Source organism: Diadema antillarum, unplaced genomic scaffold, assembly GCF_040938485.1.
Source record: "Diadema antillarum isolate AM-2024a unplaced genomic scaffold, OU_Dant_1.0 scf00000218, whole genome shotgun sequence".
Lineage (NCBI taxonomy): Eukaryota > Metazoa > Echinodermata > Echinoidea > Diadematoida > Diadematidae > Diadema > Diadema antillarum.
Window position 1 is genome coordinate 130831 of NW_027271107.1, and position 25467 is coordinate 156297.

Consider the following 25467-nt stretch of genomic DNA (forward strand, 5'->3'; position numbering starts at 1 on the left):
GTCTTGATTTATTCGTAAACCTTTTTTCACATAGTGGAACTTATGGTAAACCTGAGAATTGAAATCACACACCAAAAACAAACACCAACAAGGAAAAGTAGAAATTACGCGGTGCGTAATATATGTCCCCGCCGGAAGTAGCATTTTGTAGCAAAATGTGCAATATAGGTCAAAAATCAAGGTCAAAGGTCAAAGAAGTCAAAGGTCAAAATTCTGTGTAAAAGTTTTGAAGCCCTCACCTAGTGCCATCACATAAAGCAAACGGAATCGAAATCGGGTTAGAAATGGCGAAGGAGTAGCATTTTGTAGCCAATGTACAATACAGGTCAAAAATCAAGGTCAAAGGTCAAAGAAGGCAAAGGTCACAATTCTGTGTAAAGTTTTTAAGCCCTCACCTAGTGCCATCACATAAAGCAAAAGGAATCGAAATCGGGTTAGAAATGGCGAAGGAGTAGCATTTTGTAGCAAAATGTACAATATAGGTCAAAAATCAAGGTCAAAGGTCAAAGAAGTCAAAGGTCAAAATTCTGTGTAGAAGTTTTTAAGCCCTCACCTAGTGCCATCACATAAAGCAAACGGAATTGAAATCGGGTTAGAAATGGCGAAGGAGTAGCATTTTGTAGCAAAATGTACAATATAGGTCAAAGGTCAAGGTCAAAGGTCACAACTGAAATTCTGTGTAGAAGTTTCAAAGCTCCCATGTAGTGCTATCATATAAAGCAAACAGAATCAAAATTGGCTCATAAATGACAGAGAAGTAGCAAATTTAACATTTTGATCACACACGGACGCACACACGGACGGACGCACGCACGGACGGACGGACGCACAGACACACACACGTACGGAGCCCGTTTCATAGTCCCCTGCTCAAACTCGTTCGGCGGGGACAAAAATGAGTTCTTTTCATACCTTTTCAGATCCGTCATCCAAATCTTTGTCATCTGGTAAAAAGTGTCCAGCTTGTAAGCCTGATGAGGCCTGAGTTTGATTAGGACCCTTTTGGGCACCACTTCCACTGGGAATGTCTCTGGATGGAACTCCCTTGTCTCCGGCCGATGATGTTTTCGACGCGTCTCCGACCCCTGGGATGGGTGTGGCTCCGGCCAGGCCTGCTTGGTCTGTCATCCACTTGGCGGCACTAATCAGTAGCTGCTGAACGTCCAGCGGATGCAGCCCTTCGGGCAAGTTGTTGAGAGCCTGGCTGATCATTGCTCCCTCCCAAGGGTGGGTAGGGGATCCAACGCCAGTCAGTGGACCCAGCTGTGATGGGGATGTAGGAGCATGGCTCCCGTTGCTATTGCTCTGGGAGGTGTTCCGCTCCACTGATGACGATGACAGTGACGACACACCACTGGAGGACTTATCTGGTGGTGGTGGAGGTGATGATGCTGATTTTGATGCCGCTTTTGCAGCCAGTGAGCCGGGTTGCTCCTTGGAGGTTGGTGATGAGGAGGACAAGGGGCCAGGGAGCTGCTCTCTGGATGGTGCCCCTGGGGTGGCAAATGGTGCGGAAGAGGAGGAAGCAGCAGAAGACTGGTTCATGCTGATGTAGCCAGACGTGATGAAGTTGGTGATGCTGTTGATTGACTCCTGAAGACGACCAACCTGAAGGCATTGTTATTGAGAGTCAAAAGTAAGAAAATATCCAACTATCCTCAATAATGAATACATTTAATGGTGGTATTACATTGGTATGTGTTTCTTGGTAGAGAGAAGTAAAACTGTCAAGGTATCAGGTAAAATGAGAATGAAAGAAATGAAAAAGTCACCCAGAAGCTTTCGATATATTTTTATGATAAAAGAAATGATTGACTAAACCTTGTGTTTATATTGGTACTATTTTATGAAATGAGTAAGCCTTGTTGGTAACCTACAGTCCTTAAATATGTCAGTTGAAACAGTATTACCAAATTACAGAATGTATCAGTTTTCCCATTTGTATTTCAATAAGTGCTCTCAATATGCATTCACAGCATTTCACATGTTATAGACATACCTCAACATCAGTTACATCCATGGATGCTTCACCCATGGCAAAACAAAATTTACTGGATGACGTCAACACAATTAATCTTTCCCATTTGCATCAACCCCACTTCAAAAGAAGAATCATTGAAAAGCATCCACAGGACATGATAGTACAAACACTCGTTGGAGTGAAAATAACTGATTAAACTGTCTGCCATGGAAAGTAACCTCTACATGGAATGTATCTAACCTGCTTCTGCAAGCTATTGCAAGTCTTCTCCAATTGGACCTCCCGCACCGAGGTGGCCGGTTTGTCTGCCGAGGCGGTATTATCGATGCTGGCACTGCTGATCGCCCTGGCCTCACTCTGGTTGAGGGCAATTGATGGGGTAAGGGCAGTCGGTGGAGTGAGGGCAGTGGCTGGGGAGAGGGCAGTCACTGGAGTGAGGGCGGTCACTGGCGCGCCCCCTGGCATCAAGGGGGGACCGGGGGGTAACACATCTCGCCCGTCCACGTCCTGTTTCCATTCCTGGAGGGTCTTGACCTGGTGAGGAGCAGCGAGAATTGTTAAGGTTGTGAGCTGAGGCGACAGTGAGATTTTTGTTAACCAGCAACAGCTGTATGCAGCATAATCATCATCACCATCGTCATCATCATTACACCTTCATGTGTACTCCTATTGATAAGTTTCGTTTTGTTGTTACTATCTTTATTTAAGAGGGAGAAACACTGGCAAGAAAGTGAACAGTACAATCAAAAAGAATTAAAATACTGTATACGCCATATAAATATAAGGTGTATACAGTACTTCAATAGCAAGCCTATTATTTTTTGCAAATTGGGACTTCCCGACAGTTTCGGGAATGGTTAAATTTGTGATCATGGAGCGCAGCAATGGAGGGAGAGAAGTATGCATGAAAGTTTATTCATAAGAAGGTCGGAGTTCATAATTTTGTGTGTTTTAAAATTCAGGAATAGTACCTGACTAGCAAAATTCACAACAAAAACAGAAACCCTTCAAAAATATATTCTTCATTCTTCATTCCTAACTTGATTATTTTGAGTTACTATCTTTCATGACATTTCATGTATGCTATCTTGATCTTGTCGCAACCAGTCACCACCTTACTTTAGTTTCTGAAAGTTGTCAAGCAAATAATTATAAACACATCACTGGCATATTTAGAATTGTTGACTGCATGTCACTTGGTTTCAGCACAAACATCAAGCTAAAGGAGATGGACACAGAAAGCCGATCATCGACCATCATCTTGTTCTTATCGGCAGGATGCAAACGAAAATATGCGCATGATAATTTTCACATTTAGTCTAGGATAAAAGGATTGTCATAGAAACATTTCCATAATCTCTGCAACAAAAGTAGATGAAGTAGATCGAAGCTAGTCAGTGGCGATGTTGATAAGAATGAAATATGACCATGGCAATAAGCGCACTGATATCACGCAAGGGAAATGGCCAATGTTTCTTTCCTTGTCAACAAGAAGAAATCCTTTATTTTTGCTTCTTTCTTTGGCCCTTTTTCCCCTCCTGCTATCAATCACTCTCCAGGAACCCGCACCACAAAACAAAATCGAACGTCTTCGGGGAGCGCGAAAGACCTGCTGTACCCGACCGCCTCCTTGCTTTTTAGATCCTTATCGGGCAGAAACATAATTGGCGAGAGATTATTTTTAGACGCGCAATGCCTGCAGCGAGAGTTTAAGAAAAACCACTGGCCTACAATTTCCTCCCCGAAGGTCTGAGGTACTTCCCTGGGAGGAGAATGGAATTTTGCTTTCGTGTAGTAGTTCACAATAAACGGATGGAGAGAGAGAGAGAGAGCGGAAGAGAGATTGAAGTGCTCAGAATGCAAAAGAACACAGATAAGACTACAGTAGATAGAGACAGATTCTGGGGCGACACACTCACTCACACGAGGAATGCATACATTAGCTAGAGATAGGTTTGGATCACAAAACAAAAACATTCTATCGCCAATGTAACAGCTCATCGGTGGAAATATTGATGAACAATGAACCTACGTTCAAAAACAATTTGGGAAAACTGATTAAAGTGAACATCTAGCATGCATCTTAAATGTATTCATTCTTAAAAACTCAAAGTTGTTTGCAGATTTATGCTCTAAAAGTGTAATTTGTGACACTAGACTTTGCTCTTTTCTTGATATATCAATTCTGCACTCTGTAAACTGCAATCTGTATACTATCCAGCATATTCTGTATTGTACGTCAGTTCTCTTTGCTGATTCCATGGCTTATTGACTAATATTCTAATATTTTCCCCATGACTTCTAAATGTTGACATCAAACTACATTCACTCAAACAAATGTGTGTTATGCAGCCCCCTTGATACAGTAGTTATTGGCATAACATTACTCTCTCAAGCACTGCACTCTCCTTTTTCTATGAAAGAAATATCTCTTTCTGTGAAAACTGGGGTCCAAACAGTAAAAATTGTAATATGTAATAGATAAAATCCATATACATCCATAAGTCATAACATATAAATCAAAACCTTGCACCTGTCGTATTACAAAGAATACACATCACAAGACTTTATTGCCAGGGATGCTGGCATGACGAGGTGTAGCTGAGAGGCCGAGAGGCATGAATAGCTTAGAGCAAGACTGCCCACCTTGTCACAAACCTAGATGAAGAAATTTAGTCTGACAGATACAGCAGTTAAAGCAAGCTTGTCCCGGGGAGGCAGACACACTGAATCTGGTGTACAGATTTGTTTGGTATGGTTTTAAATAGTCTAGATGGCATAACTGCCTGAATTCATCCATATGGAGTGGCTTGCATGTAAAGCTAAAAATATTATTCTAAACTTCATTAATTCCCCAAACTTGAAGACATGTGACTCATACCACATACATAGAGTAATTGGTTTCGTTGCTATGTGTGTTGTGTGTTGTCATGATTGCTGTTGTCGTGGTGTGCATACTAGAGTGGCGGCTGCAGTGAACTATGACATATTTTGGTGGAAATCATGTAGACTCCTTTCAGGGGGTGTCTTTGGGGTTACATGTTTTGAAATGCTCTATGCTGTCATTCTAAATTGAGCATCACACAGGAACGAGATGATAACGAGACTGATTTCATGAACGGAGTACAATGAACATACCCACAATGCACACATGCTTACGCTCTGTGCTGATGATTTGAGTACAAGATCATTACCATCCGTCTTAAAATAAACTGTATAGTATTGGTGAAGATGAGGATTGTCCTTATAACTTTTAGCGAGATGCTAAGAAACCACTTATGACATGTTACAGAGCATAGCATTCTATGAGGAATTCAAAGTCTATTTGATGAAAATCAGTCTTGAAATGGCTGAGATATCCAAGAACAAAGTAATACAAGGCAATTCTAATAAAAGGTGGGTCCCACCTTTTATTAGGATTGCTTTGTTTTGGATATCTCAGCCACTTCAAAACCAATTTTCATCGAATAAATGTTGAATTCCTCTTGGAATTACATGTTCTTTCATATTTCATGAGATGTTTCTTCTTACAAGCATCTCACCAAAAAGGTTAGAAACCTGAAGCTGGGTCTCAACGAAAATTCTCCCATCCTTTTAATACACCCTGACTAAATTTTATAAACAGTAAGCCACCAGACATTCCTGAATAGAACATTTCAATTTGGAGGGGTAATCATGCACCATTTTTCACATTACCTCATGGGGGTCAAGTACAATTATGAAGCAAATGATGGATATCTCTTTCACCATCAACATGGTGTACAAATACCGTACAAATGGCATACAAAAAGATAGTCCTGAACATGTAATCCAAAGAATGCAGCTCAATTAAAGAGACAAGCTGAGTAGCTATGGTTCCATGACATTTGCTCCAGCAACATACAGTGCCGACCGCGGGAAACGTCACGAAAACCCCTAGGGCAAATGCGGGAAGCCCTTTCGTCCGGGCGTACTAGGTAATACGCGGGCGTTTGGACGCGTACAGACGAGGGAAGTCGCCCGCACTTTCACGCTCGTCTAAACACCCGCATTTGCCCGAGCGCTCCAGCGCGGAATTAATGATATGAAAATCAAACTCTCCCGTCAACCATCGGCTACATGAAGGAAATTAGCTGAAATCGATCCGCGAAAATCTTTTGAAAAGTATCAGTAATTTGCCGGATGTTTGCTTTTACGTTCGAAAGTAAAATAATAACCATAACATTCAGCTCCCGAATATGCTAAAGCAAATGTCGAATGATCCCTTTGACGTTTGGAAATGAATAACAATAATACTCCGTACGATGATTAAATAAATGTCGGATGTTTGCTTTTACTTTCGGAAGTAAATAGCAATAACATTCATCTCCGGAAGATGCTAAAATAAATGTCGGATCTTTGCTTTGACGTTCGGAAATGAATAACAATAATATTCAACTCTGTACGATGATAAAAATAAATGCCGGATGTTTGCTTTTACTTTCAAAAGTAAATAACAATAACATTCAGCTCCGGAAGATGCTAAAATAAATGTCGGATCTTTGCTTTGACGTTCGGAAATGAATAACAATAATATTCAACTCTGTACGATGATAAAAATAAATGCCGGATGTTTGCTTTTACGTTCAAAAGTAAATAACAATAACATTCAGCTCCGGAAGATGCTAAAATAAATGTCGGATCTTTGCTTTGACGTTCGGAAATGAATAACAATAATATTCAACTCTGTACGATGATAAAAATAAATGCCGGATGTTTGCTTTTACGTTCAAAAGTAAATAACAATAACATTCAGCTCCGGAAGATGCTAAAATAAATGTCGAATGATCCCTTTGATGTTCGGAAATTAATAACACTAATATTCAACTCCGTATGATGATTAAACAGATGTCGGGTGTTTGCTTTTACTTTCGAAAGTAAATAGCAATAACATTTGGCTCCGGAAGATGCCCAGAAAATGGCAGATGATTGCTTTTTACGTTTGGAGGTGAATAGCAGTAACAGTCTGCTCCATATAATAAAATAAATGTCGGATATTTGCTATTACATTTCGAAATGAAGAACAGTAACATTCAGCTGCGTTTGATGGTAAAGTAAATGTCTGATGTCTGCCTTGACGTTCAAAATGAAAAAACAGTAACATTCGGCTCCGTACGATGCTAAAATGATTGTCGGATGTTTGCTTTTAAATTTGGAAATGAATAACGGTAATGTTCTGCTCCGAACGATGCTAAAATAAATAACAGATTGTTGCTTTTACATTTGGAACTGATTAACGGTATCAATCGGCTCAGTTAGATGCTAAAATAAATAGCGGATGTTTGCTTTCACGTTTGGAAATGAAAAAGGATAACATTCAGCTCCGTAAGATGCTAAAATGAATGTCGGTTGTTTGCTTTAACATTTGAAAATGATTAACGGTAACATTCGGCTCCGTAAGGTGTCAAAATACTAGTAAATGTTGGATGATTGCTTTTGCGATCAGAAATGAATAACGGTAACTTTAGCCTCTTTACAATGCTAAAACAAATGTCGGATAAATCAGATAATTTTGCTTAACATTCGACGTCGTGCGATACCAAGTTGATTGCATAAACCTTCGACACTTCGTTGCTGCTCAATTTTATTTGATCTCGACATTATGGACGCTATACCTATTTGATTTAATTGTCCTTATTTTATCAACTTTCGACATCAGCCGCAACTTTATAGTTTTCTCGATCACTAACGTCGGACGGTATGACCTAATCAACTTTGGACATCGGTCGCTATTTAATAATTTCATCAACCTTACACATCGGTAGCTATTATTCCGATGTTCGTTATTCCGAAGGCTCTCTAGTCCGAAGATTCGTTATTCAGAAGGTATATTGTTCCGTTAATTTCATTTTCGGATTCATGAATCTTCAGAATAACGAACCTTCGGAATAACGCCACAAACGTTCGAATTAACGAACCTGTAGGTTTAGGGAATTTGTGTGTTTCGAATTTAACGACCCTTCGGAATTACGAACCTTCGGAATATTACGAACAGCACCCATCCGATTATCAACCTTCGACATCGATCGCTGCTTACTGATTTTATCAACCTTCGACGTCGACCGTAAATAACGTATTTGATTGACACTTTCGACGTCGATCGCTGCACATTAGATTGGCAAACCGTCGAAGTGTCGATCGCTGCCTATTTATTTACTGGTTCCCCAATTTCTGACTTAGTTACTGATTTAATCTACCTTCAACATCGGTCGGTCATTATATTGTAAGTGGCCACTTATTGTCTCGAGCTTGATATTTCCCAATGGCGTCCACGTCTACACACACACACATAAAAAGAAAGAAAAAGATCTGAGTCTTAAAGGTCTAACGAGGCGTGAAAGTCCTTGTGTGATGCTTTTAATTGTGTCATTCACAATAGTGTCACGGTCCCTAAGATGGATGAAAGAGGCGCAGATCTTAAGAAGCCACTTGAGTTGAAGTTTAACACCGTCTGTCTATTCTTAAAGTACACGATTTGTAGGGGAAAAAAAAAGACAAAGAGAGGGAGAAAACAAAGAAAACGTAGGAGAGAGAGAAGGGTATGGCGAAACCACCAGAGTGGCATTATGTAATCAACAAAGCTGCGTTTAACTTCACTCGAGTCCCCGAGAAGTGGTACTACACGTGCATGCATAATGTTTATCTTGGATACATGTACTGTAGGTACCCTTCTCTCCTTTCATGATAAATTGTTTATACGTATCACATAACTATGTCAATGCATGTTTACGTCGCAATTTGTCCAATCGGGGTTTTCCCTCTTTAAGGAGTGCTTGCTTTCCAAGAAAAAAAAAGAAGGATGAAATTAATGATTATGAGCAAAACTGAATGCATTTAAGCAGCGGAATCGCGCTACATCAATAGCACTCCAAAATCTTCGAGTGATCCCGGAGGTCACTCCGAGTGAAAATGAACATTTTCACTCAAAATTCACTCCAATTTCACTCTAAATTGACTCCGTTTTAAATGTATCCACCCCTTCAAGTGTGAATGTTTTCATTTTTTTTTTTTTAGAGAGAAAGAGAGAGAGAGAGAGAGAGAGAGTAGGCCTACTGTGCATTGGAATACGAATCTCTGCTGTGCAGCGATATTATGATCGCTATAAAAACGATCAGTTCGATGAGCAAAGCACGTGCTTGCCCTGCCAGCAGTGAGTGCGCCATGTGGTTCCAACATACTCATCTTGTGTGCCCAGCGTGTTTTTATCACAGAACTCTTGTGTGTGGAGTTCTGTCGTTTTTACGTTATGGTCAATTCATGACGTGTGAGTGCTTCGACTTGACGCCTGTGAGATTGACAGGTGCCGTTTACGAGAATAAAAACTGTCAGTAGTGACTATCAATCCCAAAATCAGTTGCTATATAATAATCAGACTAATTACTTAAATGTAGAGTTACATGTAGTTACATGTATTTCGAATGACAATGCGCACATCCCCTTTATCATCACACTTTTGATACGGCGGACAGAAGGCCGTTAAATTTCATTTCAATGATTCGATACAATCATAGCTTTTAAAAGGTCCAATTAAACAAATTGGATATGAAATCACGGTTACAGCTCGTTATTCCGAAGGTTCGTTAGTAAGGTTCTTTAGTCCGAAGGTTTGTTAATCCGAAAATGAAATAAGGTTCGTTATTCCGAAGGTTCGTTAATCCGAAAATGAAACAAAGCTCGACTTTGAATACTTCGAAGGTTCGTTACGGACCCTATATCATTTCGGATCCTATATCATTTCGGATCAACGAACCTTCGAGATAACGAACCCTATTTCATTTTCGGATTAACGAACCTTCGGAATGACGAACCCTATGTCATTTTTGGATTAACGAACCTTCGAAATAACGCCGCAAATGTACGAATTAACGAACCTCTTTTCGTTTTCGGATTTAACGAACCTCTATGGTTTAGGGAATTTATGTGTTTCGGATAAACGAACCTTCGGAATAACGAACCTTCGGAATAACGAACAGCACCCGAAATCACGTCTTTATCTTGTTAAGATATAAGACAAAAAAAAAAGGTCCCTCAGTTCATGAACTTGCAATGTTTCTTTATTGCGTGTGTTTCTAGCTTGTATTTGGCACTCACGGAATGAATGCGCGTACAGTATATGGTAGGCTACATACTCGTGCTCTTGTTGTTGCTGAACATTTCCCCTTCACAGTGATTGTGTGGCATGATCGTTCAGTATGTTCAGATGGTGTTAGTGCGTTGATTAAAATGTTACCACAATAGATGCACGTGTGCTATAACAACGATCTGAGGTCTTTGCTACGCGCTGCTTTCTTGTTTACAAACATGGAATCTTGGTGAACTTAATTCACTATCGTCCCCATGCTAACATGCAAAAGAAGAAAACGCTTTTGTTCTTGTTTATGTGTACCATGCAGTGAACAGAAGGTAGACCTGTAAACTGTGCCGCTAGGCCCTAGCTGTAGTTTGCACTTTGACGGATTGTCACTGCTCGTCTACTATTCGAAGCGAAATGAAAATCAAACTAGAGATCTCGTGCTGTATACTTTCTCGTACTGTGTACTATATACCATATTTAAAATGCAATTTGTGGTAGTACTTGTCAACGCTGTGTTTTTGGCTCAAACTTTTCTCTCTCAAACTTACTTGGTTACGCAGGGGCGGATCCAGGGAGGACCGCAACCGGCGCCCGCCCCCCCCCCCTTTATTTTTTTTGTTTGTTGTTGAAACAAAAGAAATGTAAAAAAAAAAAAAATGGGGGAGGGGTGCGTGCGCCCCCCTTTAATTTTGTAAACGCGCCCCCACTTTACGGAATTCCTGGATCCGCCCCTGTTACGGGATAATACCTATCAGAATTGTGATTTTGGTGCAAGCTGCATGGCAGTATTGATTTTGAGACACTTCTATGGTCCGTCAGCACCTGATTCTCTTTATGTGACGATGTGCACGTGAAAAGCATTCAAACTTTCCCATGTTTTTGCTCTTGCGTTAAAGGCGTATTAATTCACCACGTACATGAAACAAAACCCCCATAGTTCTGAAATGTGAGTTATAGGGATAGAAACAACCGCTGGAAAAAAAAAATGAATCCGTATGATCGAAAATACAGTACACTATGTGAACGGTTACAGTTTGCTATTCCGAAGGTTCATTAATCCGAAAATATGAGGTTTGTAACTTGTTATTCCAAAGGTTCATTTATCAAAAAATGAAATAAGGTTCGTTATGCCGAAGGTTCGTTAATCCGAAAATGAAACAAAGGTCCTAATTCCGAAGGTTCTTTACAATCTATAAGAGAAATACTGATATCTCCTTATATTCTAGGCTTTATTACAAAAAATTATGTAGGATGCTTTGCACAACGGACCTATTATGCATCACATGTGATATCTAAAACATCTTTTAAATCACTGCTCCCAAAGGTAAACATATGACCTTTGTGTATCTACTCGTTTGTGTGTATGTGTGTGCGTGTGTGTGTGTGTGTGTGGGGGGGGGGGGGAATAGTTTCCTCCTTCTTCTTCTTTTTTGTTAGAGTTTATCTTAGTTGATCTTGATACAGTGTACCTCTTTCGGTGCGCCCTTTCTCTTGTTATGTCACTTCATCTGTTTCTACATTTTGAAGCAAAGTAATTTGTTCAAGCATTGTGTATGTCCTCGTAACCGTAATGTGTCATTTTGCTGCGATGAGTTGGTTCTAGTAGGCCCTATTATCGCTGTGAGATGTAATTTTTGTAATAACGTGTTGAGAATAACAGATTTTTGTTTCTGAACGAAAGGAAAATGACGGAATTGTTTTGATAACCAATGTGGATGACGTGTTGAGAATTCTGATTCCTGTTTCTGAACGAAAGGAAAATGACGGAATTATTATTTTGATAACCAATGTGGATGACTACCTTCTATAAGTGATTTTGGTGTGAAAAGAGAGTTTGCTCAAAGAAACGCTTCTCATGAATGGTCAACGAAACAAAATACATCATACAATGCAACGTGACTCGCGTGCATTTAGCAAACGAAATGTCTAGACCTTTAAGTTCAAGTAAAATGCATAAAACACAGAATAAGAAAGCAGACAAACTAACATATATGGAATTAATGACCGCAGACGTAACGTAGGAAAACCTGACACCTATGCTTGAAGAAATTCCCACAAAAGCAGAGCGCAAGATAAAAGAATACATGTGCGTAGTCCATACAGGTCGTGATGCGCTCGGTCGAAATGCGTATGTCGCAGTAAACGAAATTTTAGGCATGTCTACACATGTATATATAAATACTTGAATTCTACATACATTGTATAGTTTTATCTTTACAATAATATATAAAACAACCCCTTTCCGCATCCCTAGAAGTCATAAAAGAAAAAAAAAAAAAGAAAATCGCCCTTTAAGTTCAGGTTATGTTCAAGCTCACAAACCCGTTCCCCCCCCCCCCCCCCATGATGCAACAGTCCTGCTTAGCGACGGCGTTAACGCTTCATCGCACACACATAAATGGCGACAGCTTGGGTGTGTGAGAAAATTCATTCTTAAATGGATGCACCCCCATGGCACTCAGGATTATCACTGACCCTCCTATGCCTTTTGTCTATCCACCCTCCTGCTTTAATCCCCCTCCCTTCACCTGTTGGCCTCCTTGCCCATGACCTCCCATCCTCTCCTTTTGTTTTCTTTGTTCCGTGTCCCTAGCCTGTCCCTGACTGTTCGTGTTGTGTGAACTTCTTTGTAATGTGATTGCTTTCCCTGCCTGATTATCATTTTGCCTCTGACGAAGATTCTTCTGGAATCAAAAGCTCAGGCCCCTTTAGAGTATAGACTCCATTTTACTCCTTTGGCACGCCACTGATATTCGATAAGCAGTTTTCAGCATTTTTGTGTTTGTTTGTTTTTGTTTTTGTTTTGTTTTGTTTTGTTTTGTTTGTGCTACAGATAATTAGCCAATCACAAGACAGATATAATTCGATTCTAACCAATACCAAAATACGGTTGCCTGAATGTAAACTTTGGTGTGTTTGTGTTGTGTGTCGGCTGCAGTGTAGTTTGAAACAACTGAAACAGAAAAAAGAAAGAGGCACGCAATGTGTGCTATATACGAAAAGCCTCATTTACCGAGAAAGTTGATCGCTTCCATTCTCCTCCCATGTTGTTGTCAATGGAAGCTAAAGAGAATGCTTTTAGCAAGTATACCAGTACCTAAAGAGGACCTGAGAAACCCGTTGTTTTGAATGCTGTGCTCGGTACGAGTTCAAAACGCAGTCGAAGTTATCAGAATGCCATTATAATAGAACTGATAGCTCTATAGAAAACTTGTTTAGGTCAGTAAAGGTTGCCGTAATGCAATCTTTGTGGAATTGACTCATTACATCTGAGCATTTTGAAAAACGTGTAGAGTACTTTCGTTTTGCATATAAATGTTAAGAAATAGTTTGAACTATGAAAATAAAAAAGTATGGTTACTTCAACGATGTTGAATAGTTCGATTAGCCGTGATGCATAAAGTGAATTCATGAATTCATCTGACTAATCCTTACCGATTGATGATCACTTCTATAAGCCAACAGTTAAGCTGAACTGCTTTGGAGTGATAAGACAGGTAAACGATGAAAACTTGGTACATGTTGTATGCTATTATAATTATTATAAAATCCTGTAGCCAGAACTGATTTTACGATCATCTTTAACCTTTCAGAAAGTTCCAGTTTTCAACTTAAATAGTAGCGATAGCTTGTAAGAGTAAATTAGCATCCCTCTGACTATTTTTGGTCAATATGCATGCTCTTAACCCTATTCTAACTGGGGGGGGGGGGGGGGGGTGAAATGGGTCAAATTGACCCCCCCCCCCACGTTTCGCGTCACGATTCTGCAACGCGCAAAGATTTTGCCGCGTCGTTTCACAACTTTTTTCATTGAAGTCTTCCGCATATTTTGAGACCAAATTTGCGACGTCTGAGTACACCGTTCTGAAGTTACGTAATGTTATGCAAATGCATGTTAACCGGAAAACAGCTCAAATTCATGATATCGTGTGCAAATTGAATGTAAATTGTGTTTTTGGGGTTAAATTGATATAAATTATAGTATTTCATCTTTGAACCATTGAAATTAATCAATTCTATATAGTGTAGATAAGCCTGAAAAAGTGCCTGCAACAAATTTTGAAAAACAACAGAAAACACAAGGTCGAAAAAACAATAAAATACATAAGAAATTAACAAAACAATAAAAAACAAAAGAAATTGGTTTTGACTGTGCTTTATTTTTAAATGAAAATTGGTTTATATGTCTTGAGGAATTTTGACACAAAAATTTAGCAATACTTCAGTCTTTTTTACGGAGTTATAGGTGAAAATATGATTTCATGCACAACTTTGCATAATCAATTTATTAAAAATAGAAAGGCAATATATTTCTATTGTATGACCATGTAATCTTGTAGTTGACATCCAGCTCTATCTTCAGGAAAAATTTCGCAGCGATCGCGCGATCGGTGGCCGAGATCTGAAGGGGGGGGGGGGTCACCCCAGTTAGAATAGGGTTAAGCCAGCTGGACAGAGCGATCAATGGGCGCGATTATCACCACGCGTGGTTAACCTAAACAATGCTCGGCCGGCTTGTTCGGTTTCAGTGTTTTTTGTTTCTATTTCCCCCTTTTGAAAACGAAGGTTCCTTAGTCCAGCCATTGTTTTCGCTTCCTGCTCAAGACATTGAACAGTTCAGCAAAGCTGAAGTTTAGATCACTAAACGGCGACATGAACTCATGATGATAATAGGACTTAGATCACAGCCGAAAGTGCGCTCCTTCATTACTCTAGAATGAGAAAGAATACCCTGTCTGTGTTCAAAGTTGGGTTACGGACGATGAAAAAAAAAAAGGTTTGAATCATGAATTGTCGGATGACGTCGGCAGATTGATGATATAAATATTAGCGTATCATGGGAAAGATTAAGTAATGATGAGCCCAATGATATCGCAGGGCTCCAAACTAATTTTTATTTTTGACCACCAAAATCATTGATTTCTATTTTTTTTTTTTGGTGGCCAAAAAAATCAAGAAAAACATAGGAAAAACTAAATCGGTCCTACTTAAAACAATTATTAAGCATTACTGACGTGACAGGTACCCATGTCTAAAATAAATGAATACAAAAGTAGATCATCTTATCACCATTATTCTGAATTCTAAGATTTAGCAAATAGGCTTATAGATAATTATAAAAGTTGATGACTATGCTATTAGGTGGTCATAGCTTACTTTTGGGATGAGAAAGTGGGAGCATTTCCAGATTGTTTGTTTTAGCATTGTAAAGAACCGAAAGTTACCGCTATTCATTTCTGATTGTAAAAGCAATCATCCAACATTTACTATAGTAATATGTTAGAACCTTACGGAGCCGAATATTACCGTTAATCATTTTCAAATACACTGTATAAAAGCAAACAACCGACATTCATTTTAGCATCTTATGGAGCTGAATGTTACCCTTATTGATTTCTGAATGTTACCCTTATTGATTTCCGAATGTGAAGCAAACATCCTCTATTTATTTAAGCATCATACTGAGCCTATTTATACCATTAATCATTTTCAAATGTGAAAGCAATAATCTGTTATTTATGTTAGCATTGTACCAGAGCTGCCAACCGTTCCGAAAAATTCGTATACGAAAAATCGAAGGGAATACGACAATATGAAAACGTCCTTAGAAAGTACGAATTCACAGTGGGGAAAAATAATGGGTAAAAATATAGCAAACGCACGTCGCATGTGCCATGTTATCTGTATTCAGCTGGGATATCGATGCAACGCGTACGCACCGTATGTGGAAAGCGCTGAATAGAAAAATGTGCGCACACGCATATCGCTGCTTGCGTACTGTGTACACCGAACAGAACTTCGCGCGCGTGAATCCCTGTCGCCTACGGACCCTGGATGTTTACATGGATCGCCGTGGTATCCCAATGTGTGGCCGGCCGGCTGGGGAGTGTCTACACACTGTAGCCAGCTGCCACTACAGTACCGTATGAGGCGGGGTGAAAGCGTCCCGTTGTGCAATGTCTGCTTCTTTTTCTCTTCTTTTCATCCTCTTGTCCCTTGCCTCCCAAGTACGAAATGAATTTTAGAGTGTTGCGTGTTTTTTTATAACGCTATTGCATCATTTTCTGCGAGGAAGTTGTAGAGGTGAGTTTCTGTTCGTGTATTGATGACTGATGTGCACTGCCCTCTGCAGTATATGTGCAGGTGAAAAGCGTTCGAACTTTCTTTCCAGAGTATCGTGGAAACTCGATTATTTCTAGGCCTATTAAAGGAGATCTCATATAACACAATACTTATAACAAACTATTTTCCCGTCAAAATGAATCAATTTCCTTTGTTTTGTATCGTTTATTGACTTGATCCCATAGGATCTCGTCGCAATACCGAGTTTTATATGTGTGTTTATTTTCGCGTAGCTTTCGGTGCTGCAAAACTTTTGCTAGAGCCTAAGCTTACTACTAAACTTCGTTTTATTTCCGTCGTTTCTCACACCTCGTTTAGTACGATTTCTTACATTTTATATCACTTTATCTGTTCCCTTTATACTTTGAAGTATTTAAACGTAATTCTCTTAGTGTCTCGCACTGTTATTTTCGTAACGGCGATTTCTCCGCTTCGCTGCAATCAAAGCGACGGAGTTTGATCCCAGCCGCTTCGATGTGCTATTTGTTGTCTTTTCTAAATGTTTGTGTTGTTGGGAGGTGTTGATACTTTGTATTTATTATTGAGTTTCCTAGGTATTTATCTCGAGGGATTATGCGTGTTTCTTAATGTTGATCATAGGAAAAGGCTAAAATGATCTTGAGTGATGTCTGATAGTGATGATAACTATGCTGGTGACTGGTGTAAAAAGACGGCTTCCTGTGAATGCTTAGCGTACGTGACGTTTGTTTTATTTCCCTTTCCCTCTAGTCTTCTTTCCCCCTTACTCTTCTTTCCCCTCTCAAGAATGATTAAAAAAAAAAAAGAAATTACGTACACCTCACAACAAAACGAACCATGTGCTATAGCAACTTTCGTAAAGTTAAATCTAAATGTTCAATATCAGCAAAGAATAAGGCGAAAACACGAATGACAATAAATAAAAGCGAAGAGATTGTGTATGCAGTCTCTTCGGCTCGAAAAAACTTGACACCCCACCCCTCTCCCTTGTGGAAATTTCCACAAAAGCAGGTGCCACACCCAGGTGCGTGCCAGACGAAAGAATGCGCGCATTGGAATAAACAGCGTGTAAGTATCCTGGAAATATCGATCGAAGAACCAGCTCATTAGTTGAATTAAAGGAATAATTCCAAAGATATCATGATTCTATGTCTATAGCCTTTCTTTTGGCGCATAGTAGGGAACATCGAAGAGTCGATTATAGTGTACTTGATCGAATATCTAATGTTCCCTGAACAATAACAAAAGGATTGATTATTTAGTCAATTAAAAATGCAATCACAGAAATACATGAAAGGTCTCGTATGCCCAGACAAATTCACTACGAGAAGGTCCAATGAGATGCAGTCATCACCTGGTTAGACAGCAAAATACAACGTGTAATGACAATTAATTTCAGTTCACGCGCATCAAAACTGCTTATTACTTTTCAAAGTTTTGGCTATCAACATTCGTTCGTGGGTGTATTTTGTTTGTTTGTTTGTTTGTTTTGTGTGTTTTTCCCTCGTGAAAGACGTAATGATTTCTTCATATCGAACGTAAATTGCATGTTTACCGTAAACAAGCCATTCAGCTCAGCTCAGCTATGGCGCATTCGATCCATCGAACTTGCAGTAACATCTTATAGGCAGGAGCACATGGCGCATTCATTTAAACTTGAAAATGAAGCCACGTGTTTGCACCACAGGTCTGTGGTTTGCACCACATCGGCGCTTCCACACACAGCGCGGCATTTTGCGATCATCGTTATAGCAGACTTTCCGATTCCAGTCAGGGGAAAAGGAATTGGAATACTTCGAAAAATACTGATGTTTAAAATCTAATAAAATGAAAAAAGCCTGAAAACAACGCATGATTATGTTTTGATAGTACATAATTGGAAACACAGAACAGAGTTTTGCATCCGCTCACACAGAAGCTCTCTTGAGAAGATCAAGCATTCCCCGTCCCCTGCTAGAAAATGGAAGCTTCCATAATCAGCCCAGAAAGATTTTGGAGGTACAAACTTGTACACATTGCGAGAAAGCAATCAATCAACGCTGAACATTGCGTAGTTTAGAATCTTTATCGTGCTGGTGACCAGCTGGATGCTTCGGCATGTGTCATAACGTTATGTTTAGAGCCTGTAGGCCTCATAGCAAAAAGAGGGAGATAGAAAAAAAATACCAATTCTGGTGGAAAATACGAATTTTGGAGCTGCTGAGTAGTAATTTGTGCTTCGAAAGGTTGGCAGCTCTGTCGTATACGGAGCAGAATTTAACAGTAAGTCATTTCCAAATATAAAAGCAAACATCCGACATCTATTTTATCATCGTACGGAGCCGAATGCCACTGTTGTCCACTTGCGAAAGTGAAATGAGTCATCTGACAATTATTTCATCATATCGTACGGGGCCGAATTTTGAACGTCAAGGCAGACATCAGACATTTTGTGTGTGTGTGTGTGTTTTGTTTTGTTTTGTTTTTGTTTTGTTTTTTACCATCAAACGCAGCCGAATGTTACTATTCATTTCGAAATGTAATACACATGTAGCAAATATCCGACATTTATTTTAGCATAGTACCGAGCAGAATGTAACTGCTATTCACTTCCAAACGTAAAAGCAATCATGTGACATTAATCATTTTGGCATCTTCCGGAGCCGAATGTTATTGCTATTTATTTGCGAAAGTACATCGCAATATAAATTATAAGCAAGCATCCGACATTTATTTAAACATCGTACGGAGTTGAATATTATTATCATTCATTTCCGAAAGTCGAAGGGAGCTGATTGTTATTGTTATATTTCGAACGTAAAACCGAATATCAGACATTTATTTTATCATCGTATATACGGAGTTGTTTTGGTTATTCATTTCCGAACGTCACAACAAACATGCGTTATTTATTTTAGCATCTTCCGGAGCTGAATGTTATTGCTATTTACTCTTGAACATAAAAGCAAACATCAGACATTTATGTTATCATATACACGGAGTTGAATATTATTGTGTTCATTTCCGAACCATCGAACGCAGCTGAATGTATACTGTTATTCATTTCGAAATTTAAAAGCGAACATCCGACAGTTATTTTAGCATCGTATGGAGCAGAACATTACTGCTATTCACTTTCGAACGCAAAATCGTATATACGGAGTTGAATATTTTTGTTATTAATTTCCGAACGTCACAGCAAACATTCGACATTTATTTTAGCATCTTCCGGAGCTGAATGTTATTGCCATTTACTCTTGAACATAAAGGCAAACATCAGACATTTATGTTATCATCGTATACACGGAGTTGAATATTGTGTTCATTTCCGAACCATCGAACGCAGGTGAATGTTACTGTTATTCATTTCGAAATTTAAAAGCGAACATCCGACAGTTATTTTAGCATCGTATGGAGCAGAATATTACTGCTATTCACTTCCGAACGTAAAAGCAATCATCTGACATCTATTTTGTCATCTTCCGGAGCCGAATGCTATTGCTATTTACTTTCGAAAGTACAGGCAATCATCCGTCATTCATTTTATTATCGTAAGAAGTTGAATATTTTTGTTATTTATTTCCGAACGTCAAAGGGATCATTCGACATTTACTTTAGCATCTTCGGGAGCTGAATGTTATTATTGCTATTTACTTCCGAACGTAAAAGCAAACATCAGATATACATTGTATATTTTATAAACGTATATACGGAGTTGAATGTCATTGTTATTCATTTCCGAACATCAAAGCAATCATTGAACATTAATTTTACCACCGAACGCACCTGAATGTTACTGTTATTCATTTCGAAATCTAAAAGCAAACATCCAACAGTTATTTTAGCATCGTATGGAGCAGAATATTACTGCTATTCACTTCCGAACGTAAAAGCAATCATCTGACATTTATGTTAGCATTTTCCGAAGCCGAATGTTATTGCTATTTATTTTCGAAAGTAAAAGCAAATATCCGTCTTTTATTTCATCATCGTACGGAGTTGAATATTTTTGTTATTCATTTCCGAACGTCAAAGGGATCATTCGACATAATATAGCCTACTCAAGCATCTTCCGGAGCTGAATGTTATTGCTATTTACTTTCGAACGTAAGAGCAAACATCCGGCATTTATCTTATCGTCTTACGGAGTTGAATATTATCATTCACTTCCGAACGCCAAAGCAAACATTCGGTATTTATTCCAGTATCATACGGAGTCAAATGTCACCGTGATTCATTTCTAAAATCAAAAGTAAACATGCGACATTCATTTTTGCGTCTTACGGAGCCGACTGTTACCGCTGTTCATTTTCAAAAGTAAAGGCAAACATCCGACTTTTTTTGTAGCCCGATTGGGCCACCGAATTTTCAGCAATGAAATTTTGGTGGCGCAGGTCGTTAAAAGTCGTGAATAGCGAGATGATCGTAACCGATGTCGATATGTTCTAATAATTATTGATACTTGAGTGATGAACGCATGTGCACAACTTCCGCAGGTGTACTTCTTTAGAAAGTAGCGAACAATCAAGGCAGTGGACATCAGAGTGTGATTAAATCGAAAAGAAGCCCCTGAAATCGGAATTTGATGAAAATGGGCAAAGTCGGAACTCCATGAAATGTATTTTGATTGAGCGGTCAAAATAAAGCTTAACGGGAATGTGCCCTTGAATACCCTCGTCCACCCTCGTCCACCCTCGTCCAACCCGCGTCAATCGAGACGCATATTCCCGAGGATGGATTATCCGTGCGGGCGGATGGACTCGTCCAGTGAACGCGTATACCCGCGGGTACCCGCGGGGATACGCGTCAGTGGCCTCGTCCAGATCTCGGAAAAGCGTGACGTTTCCCGCGGTCGGCACTGTAGGTCGCATAATACTTTCCATCCATGTAGGCACATGTATTAAAGCACTGTTACAAAGTTTAATTGAGGGTATTGCCAATTGTACGTAAGTGCCGTGCGCAGAGCAGCGTTTTAGATGCATTATGGGATAGCTCATGGGACAAACTTGCCCCAGTTTTGGCTGCACATGCACCTACATCACACTCTGTCTCTATAAAGAGATATTTTTTGTTGAAGATTTCTTCACTTTCCATCATGTGACCAGCACATTGAAGCGTTGCAGTAGTGAACCATGACTTTAGTGACTGCAAATCAGTAAAGCTTAGACACTTTCAACTCTTTTAAGCTGAATTATAGCCAAGAAAAAAAGGGTTAACAACGGAAAAGCAGACAAAGAACTCCATTGAATCGTATGGGAACTGCGACCCGCATGAGAAAACCGGAAGCGAACAAGGGACCGAGGAATCCCACAGTGCACCTGTGACAGAGCTCTTCAGCGTGCGCAGGAGTTTTTTACGTCATTGGCGATAGCGAGAATTGGATGCACACAACTTAATCACAGAGCTGCATGTTGACATGCACACATTTAACATACAGTTAAATACATAAATCTTATATCAAACTGATTTCCCTATGATATGCCCCATGAGATTTAGAAGAGGAAAAAAAAAAATGAGGCATGAAAAACAACCCTCAAATGCTGTAAAAGTGGACATTTTCGCGGTGTTCAAATTTTTGTGCATTTTGCGCAACCAGGAGCTGGCGCGAAAATAAAAACACGCGAAAATTTTTGCGTGCCATATGTCCCAGTATAGTTGATGTCGTGATTCCGCGAAATTAAAAACACGCGAAACTCTTCTTACCCTGCCAAGTGTTAAAAATTAGTTGCGCGAAAATATCTACTTTTACAGTGATTTGTACTCTCTTCCCCTTCTGTAATCTAGCTAGAAATGTATGTAGAACTTTGCTTCGTATTTCCAAGGAGCTTTGTATTTCAAACTGTGTATCATTGGTTATAGTTCTTGTCAACGAAACTTTTGTGCATATAATATAAGATGGTTTGCCCATTACTGTGGACTACTCTTTTGATGAACTTTAGTAAACAACATTTGCATTACAGTTTAATGATACATGCAATATTAAATAATCCATGTTTCCCATGTTTCACTTGCTTCTGTGACTGTTTTACAGATTTATCTCTCTCTATTTGTGCACTGGGTGGGTTAGGGGTTGATTGGGAATGGTAAGGTAAGGTAGGATAGGGTTGGATGAGGGCATGATTTGGGATGGGGGTCTCCACTTAAGATAGCATACTGGCTCATCATTGTGTTTTTAAACTCTACATAACTACCATTTAAACTGGCTTCAACATAAAAGTAGTAGGAGAAATTAGAAGAAAATAACCTCTTGAGGACGGACTGATTTTGCTACGACACGCATTTCCCATAGAACCCTGCCCGAGTATACTCGGGACTCGTCCTCAACTGGTTAAAGTGCTTTCACTAACACCTAAAGACAACCTGAATGTCACTTTACCCACTACATATGACAAAAAAATGTTGAGTTTCTTCTCTATGTTAGAAATGTGAGTTACAATCTGACATCCAAGTTTGATATGGAAAGGTAAGTTTTAGTGAGCAGAGAGAAGTGTATCCGGGTGGGGCTGCTCCCTCTCTTCCTCAGTGATGCGGAGACCAGGCTGTTGCTATGCCTGTATCCATCTCCCCTCTAGGAGAAATTAAAGTGTTTTCACACACTCCTAAAGACAATATGAATGTCCCTTTACTCACAATGTAGGACAAACTCAAGGAGTTTCTTTTCTACATAGGAAATGTGATACTCTGACATCTAAAGTTTGATATGGAAAGGTAAGTTTTAGCGGACTGGGACAGCTTGCAGAGAAGCTGTGTATCCGGGTGGGGCTGCTCCCTCTCTTCCTCAGTGATGCGGAGACCAGGCTGTTGCTATGCCTGCATCCATCTCCTCTCTCCATCCTCTCATGCAGGTGATGAGAGGCACGTCTCGCATCTTCTCCCGTCTCATCCCTTGACATCTCACTCATCTACTGACCCTGAAACTCTACTCGGCCCATGATGTGTGTGTGTGTGTGTGTGTGTGTGTGTGTGTGTGTGTGTGTGTGTGAGGGAGAGAGAGGAATAGATAACCCAGGGATGGAGGCATACTTCAACGTGCTCCACAGCACTATGCACAGCAGTAATGTGTGCTTTGCTAATCTATTTCACGGTTTGCCTGCCGACTGTTCGCTCTCATCAGCATGCAAACGCATCTAATGACGTTTTAATACCTGTCGTAATGGTCGTTTGTGACTTGCAGCTAAATTTGACTTCCTAAAATACCACAATGATGGAGTCTTATGAGGCATGATGTATGCCTATGACACCTCTGAGCACAATCTTCTCTTAATATGCTCACACAGAAATATTTATATCCAAATATGCATCATGAACACAATATAGCTAACCTGACATCTTCAAAGGAATGCAGTGATTAAACATGTAAGAATGCATTTGGGGAAAAAAAAAAAATAATTCCCATAAAACCACCTGAATATAATGCGCTTTGCCTAACAATTTGTGAGAAAATAGATTGAATGGCAGAGTTCCTTTAATGTTAAAACTTTCCTATTATTCCATGCATCCACATTGTTCTACTGTACCAAGTCTTTCACTTAATCCATAATAGCAGTACATGTTTGATGATACATCTGTCAAGAAACGTTCATATCAACGTAAGGAGAATTCACACTGTATGAATGCACAGAAACAAAGCAACAGAGCAGAGAAAACTTGAGTTAATAGGTCAAGCACTCTGAAAGTTAAGGTTACTGCATTTGTACATCATATCAGCCATTGGTGTAAGAGGCACGGTACATATTATTTTACAAGCATCTCAAAACAATGGATTATCTCGGTCCATAACTGTGGCTTTCTCTCCTTACTTACTCTTCATTTAAACTGAATATCAAATATCATTATTCCCTTCTCATGAAACATATTTTCTCCTTGAAGAACCTGTATCAAAATACATTAACTGGTTTAGCAATTCTTGAATTGAGTTACATTGTATGTATGTAGCCTAAGTTGTGTCTAAGTTTTTTTTTGTTTTTCTATACTTGACAAACACTCAAAACTGTACTATTTCCGCATCATTCTGCTTAAAATACAAATGGGGGGATCTTATATGCAGCACTAGATCGTAGATGTTTCTTACACTTACGCTTTGGCTGTATTTGGGGTAATTTCCTTTTGAGACCCAGAGATAATCTGTGCAAATGCCATCTACAACAGCTACATGTGCTACATACTTCCTAATGTGACGGAGGGCATAAAATTTGTCCTGCGTGCTTGGCATATCACTCACGTAGGTGCAAGAAGAACCCCTCATCTAGGTACATGTGCACAAAGTATGCCTGTTGTTGTTCATCAATCTGCCTCCCTGTAGGAGCACTGCATTTAAAATATCACTGACATCTCACATGGCATAATTACCTCTGGTACTGGCAGAGTCAAAGATGACCTTTGACCCTCTCAGCAGCCCACAGCATTTTTCAATCTCACATGGTTTTGTGGATGAGTCTAATCTAGTCCTTGCTTTCCGAAGACAAATCTCCTCACCTGGCAGGGATGCCCTCCTCCCACACTGTTAAAAATACCAGTACTCTTATCTACTCAGCCTCTACTATTCATAACCTATCACATTCAGGTTGCATTTATCATCTTTCTCATGTTCTTGAAACAAGTTTCAATACCCACTATCAAAACACATAATGTATTTGCAAAGGTCTTTCGCATCACGTTTCTCGAGTTGCTGCATTTACCAATCTCTATCGTGAGTTGAGAGGGAGGCCTTGTCACTAGGCAGCTCCATTGCGCAGTATGCGGAGTGGAGGTGTGTAGTTGGCAGTGGTTGGCATGGGCAGGTCCTGCTGTAAATGGGCTTCAAATCAACTTTGCGTTTATCATCTCCACATCATCTGTTTGAGAAACATGTTTCTAACCCCATAATCATAACAGCTTTGCATTTACTCATCCTAACCCCCTACCCCCCCCCCCCCCCCCCCATTAAAAACTAGGATTAATGTGCATCATGTGTACGTTATCCTATGCAATTAATACAAAGCTGAAGAAAAAAATACTGCAACATGGCTCACTTTGTTTCCAGCCCCCTCCACAAAAAAGTAGGCGCAATATACATCACAATCACATGGCTATCTAATGAATAAGAATTTATTGAAATTTCAATCATAAACGCATGCTATCATATGATGAAAAACTCAGACCTTACAAATTAAGGAGACTTCTATAGAGTCTGAGCCAAACAAAATAAAACAAAAAAATGAGGGAAAGAGAGATGAACGCACATAAATAACCTCAGGGGAGCTTTAAATTGGATCCCAGGCTGACAGTCTGGAAGAGATAGAGAAAAACTTCTGCATGAATAAAGGGGAAAGAG

The 25467-nt window shown here is 39.6% G+C and overlaps 1 protein-coding gene across 1 annotated transcript in view; it reads right to left on the reverse strand.

Annotated features, from left to right (window-relative positions):
* The window catches only part of LOC139724516 (uncharacterized), a 75540-nt gene that overhangs the window by 13760 nt on the left and 36313 nt on the right, over positions 1–25467 (reverse strand). Inside the window, exons 3-5 of the mRNA XM_071635650.1 lie at positions 2222–2515; positions 1042–1608; positions 913–981 (exon numbers count right to left, since the gene is read on the reverse strand). Coding sequence (XP_071491751.1) covers positions 913–981; positions 1042–1608; positions 2222–2515 — 930 coding nt within the window. The remainder of the gene's footprint in view (positions 1–912; positions 982–1041; positions 1609–2221; positions 2516–25467) is intronic.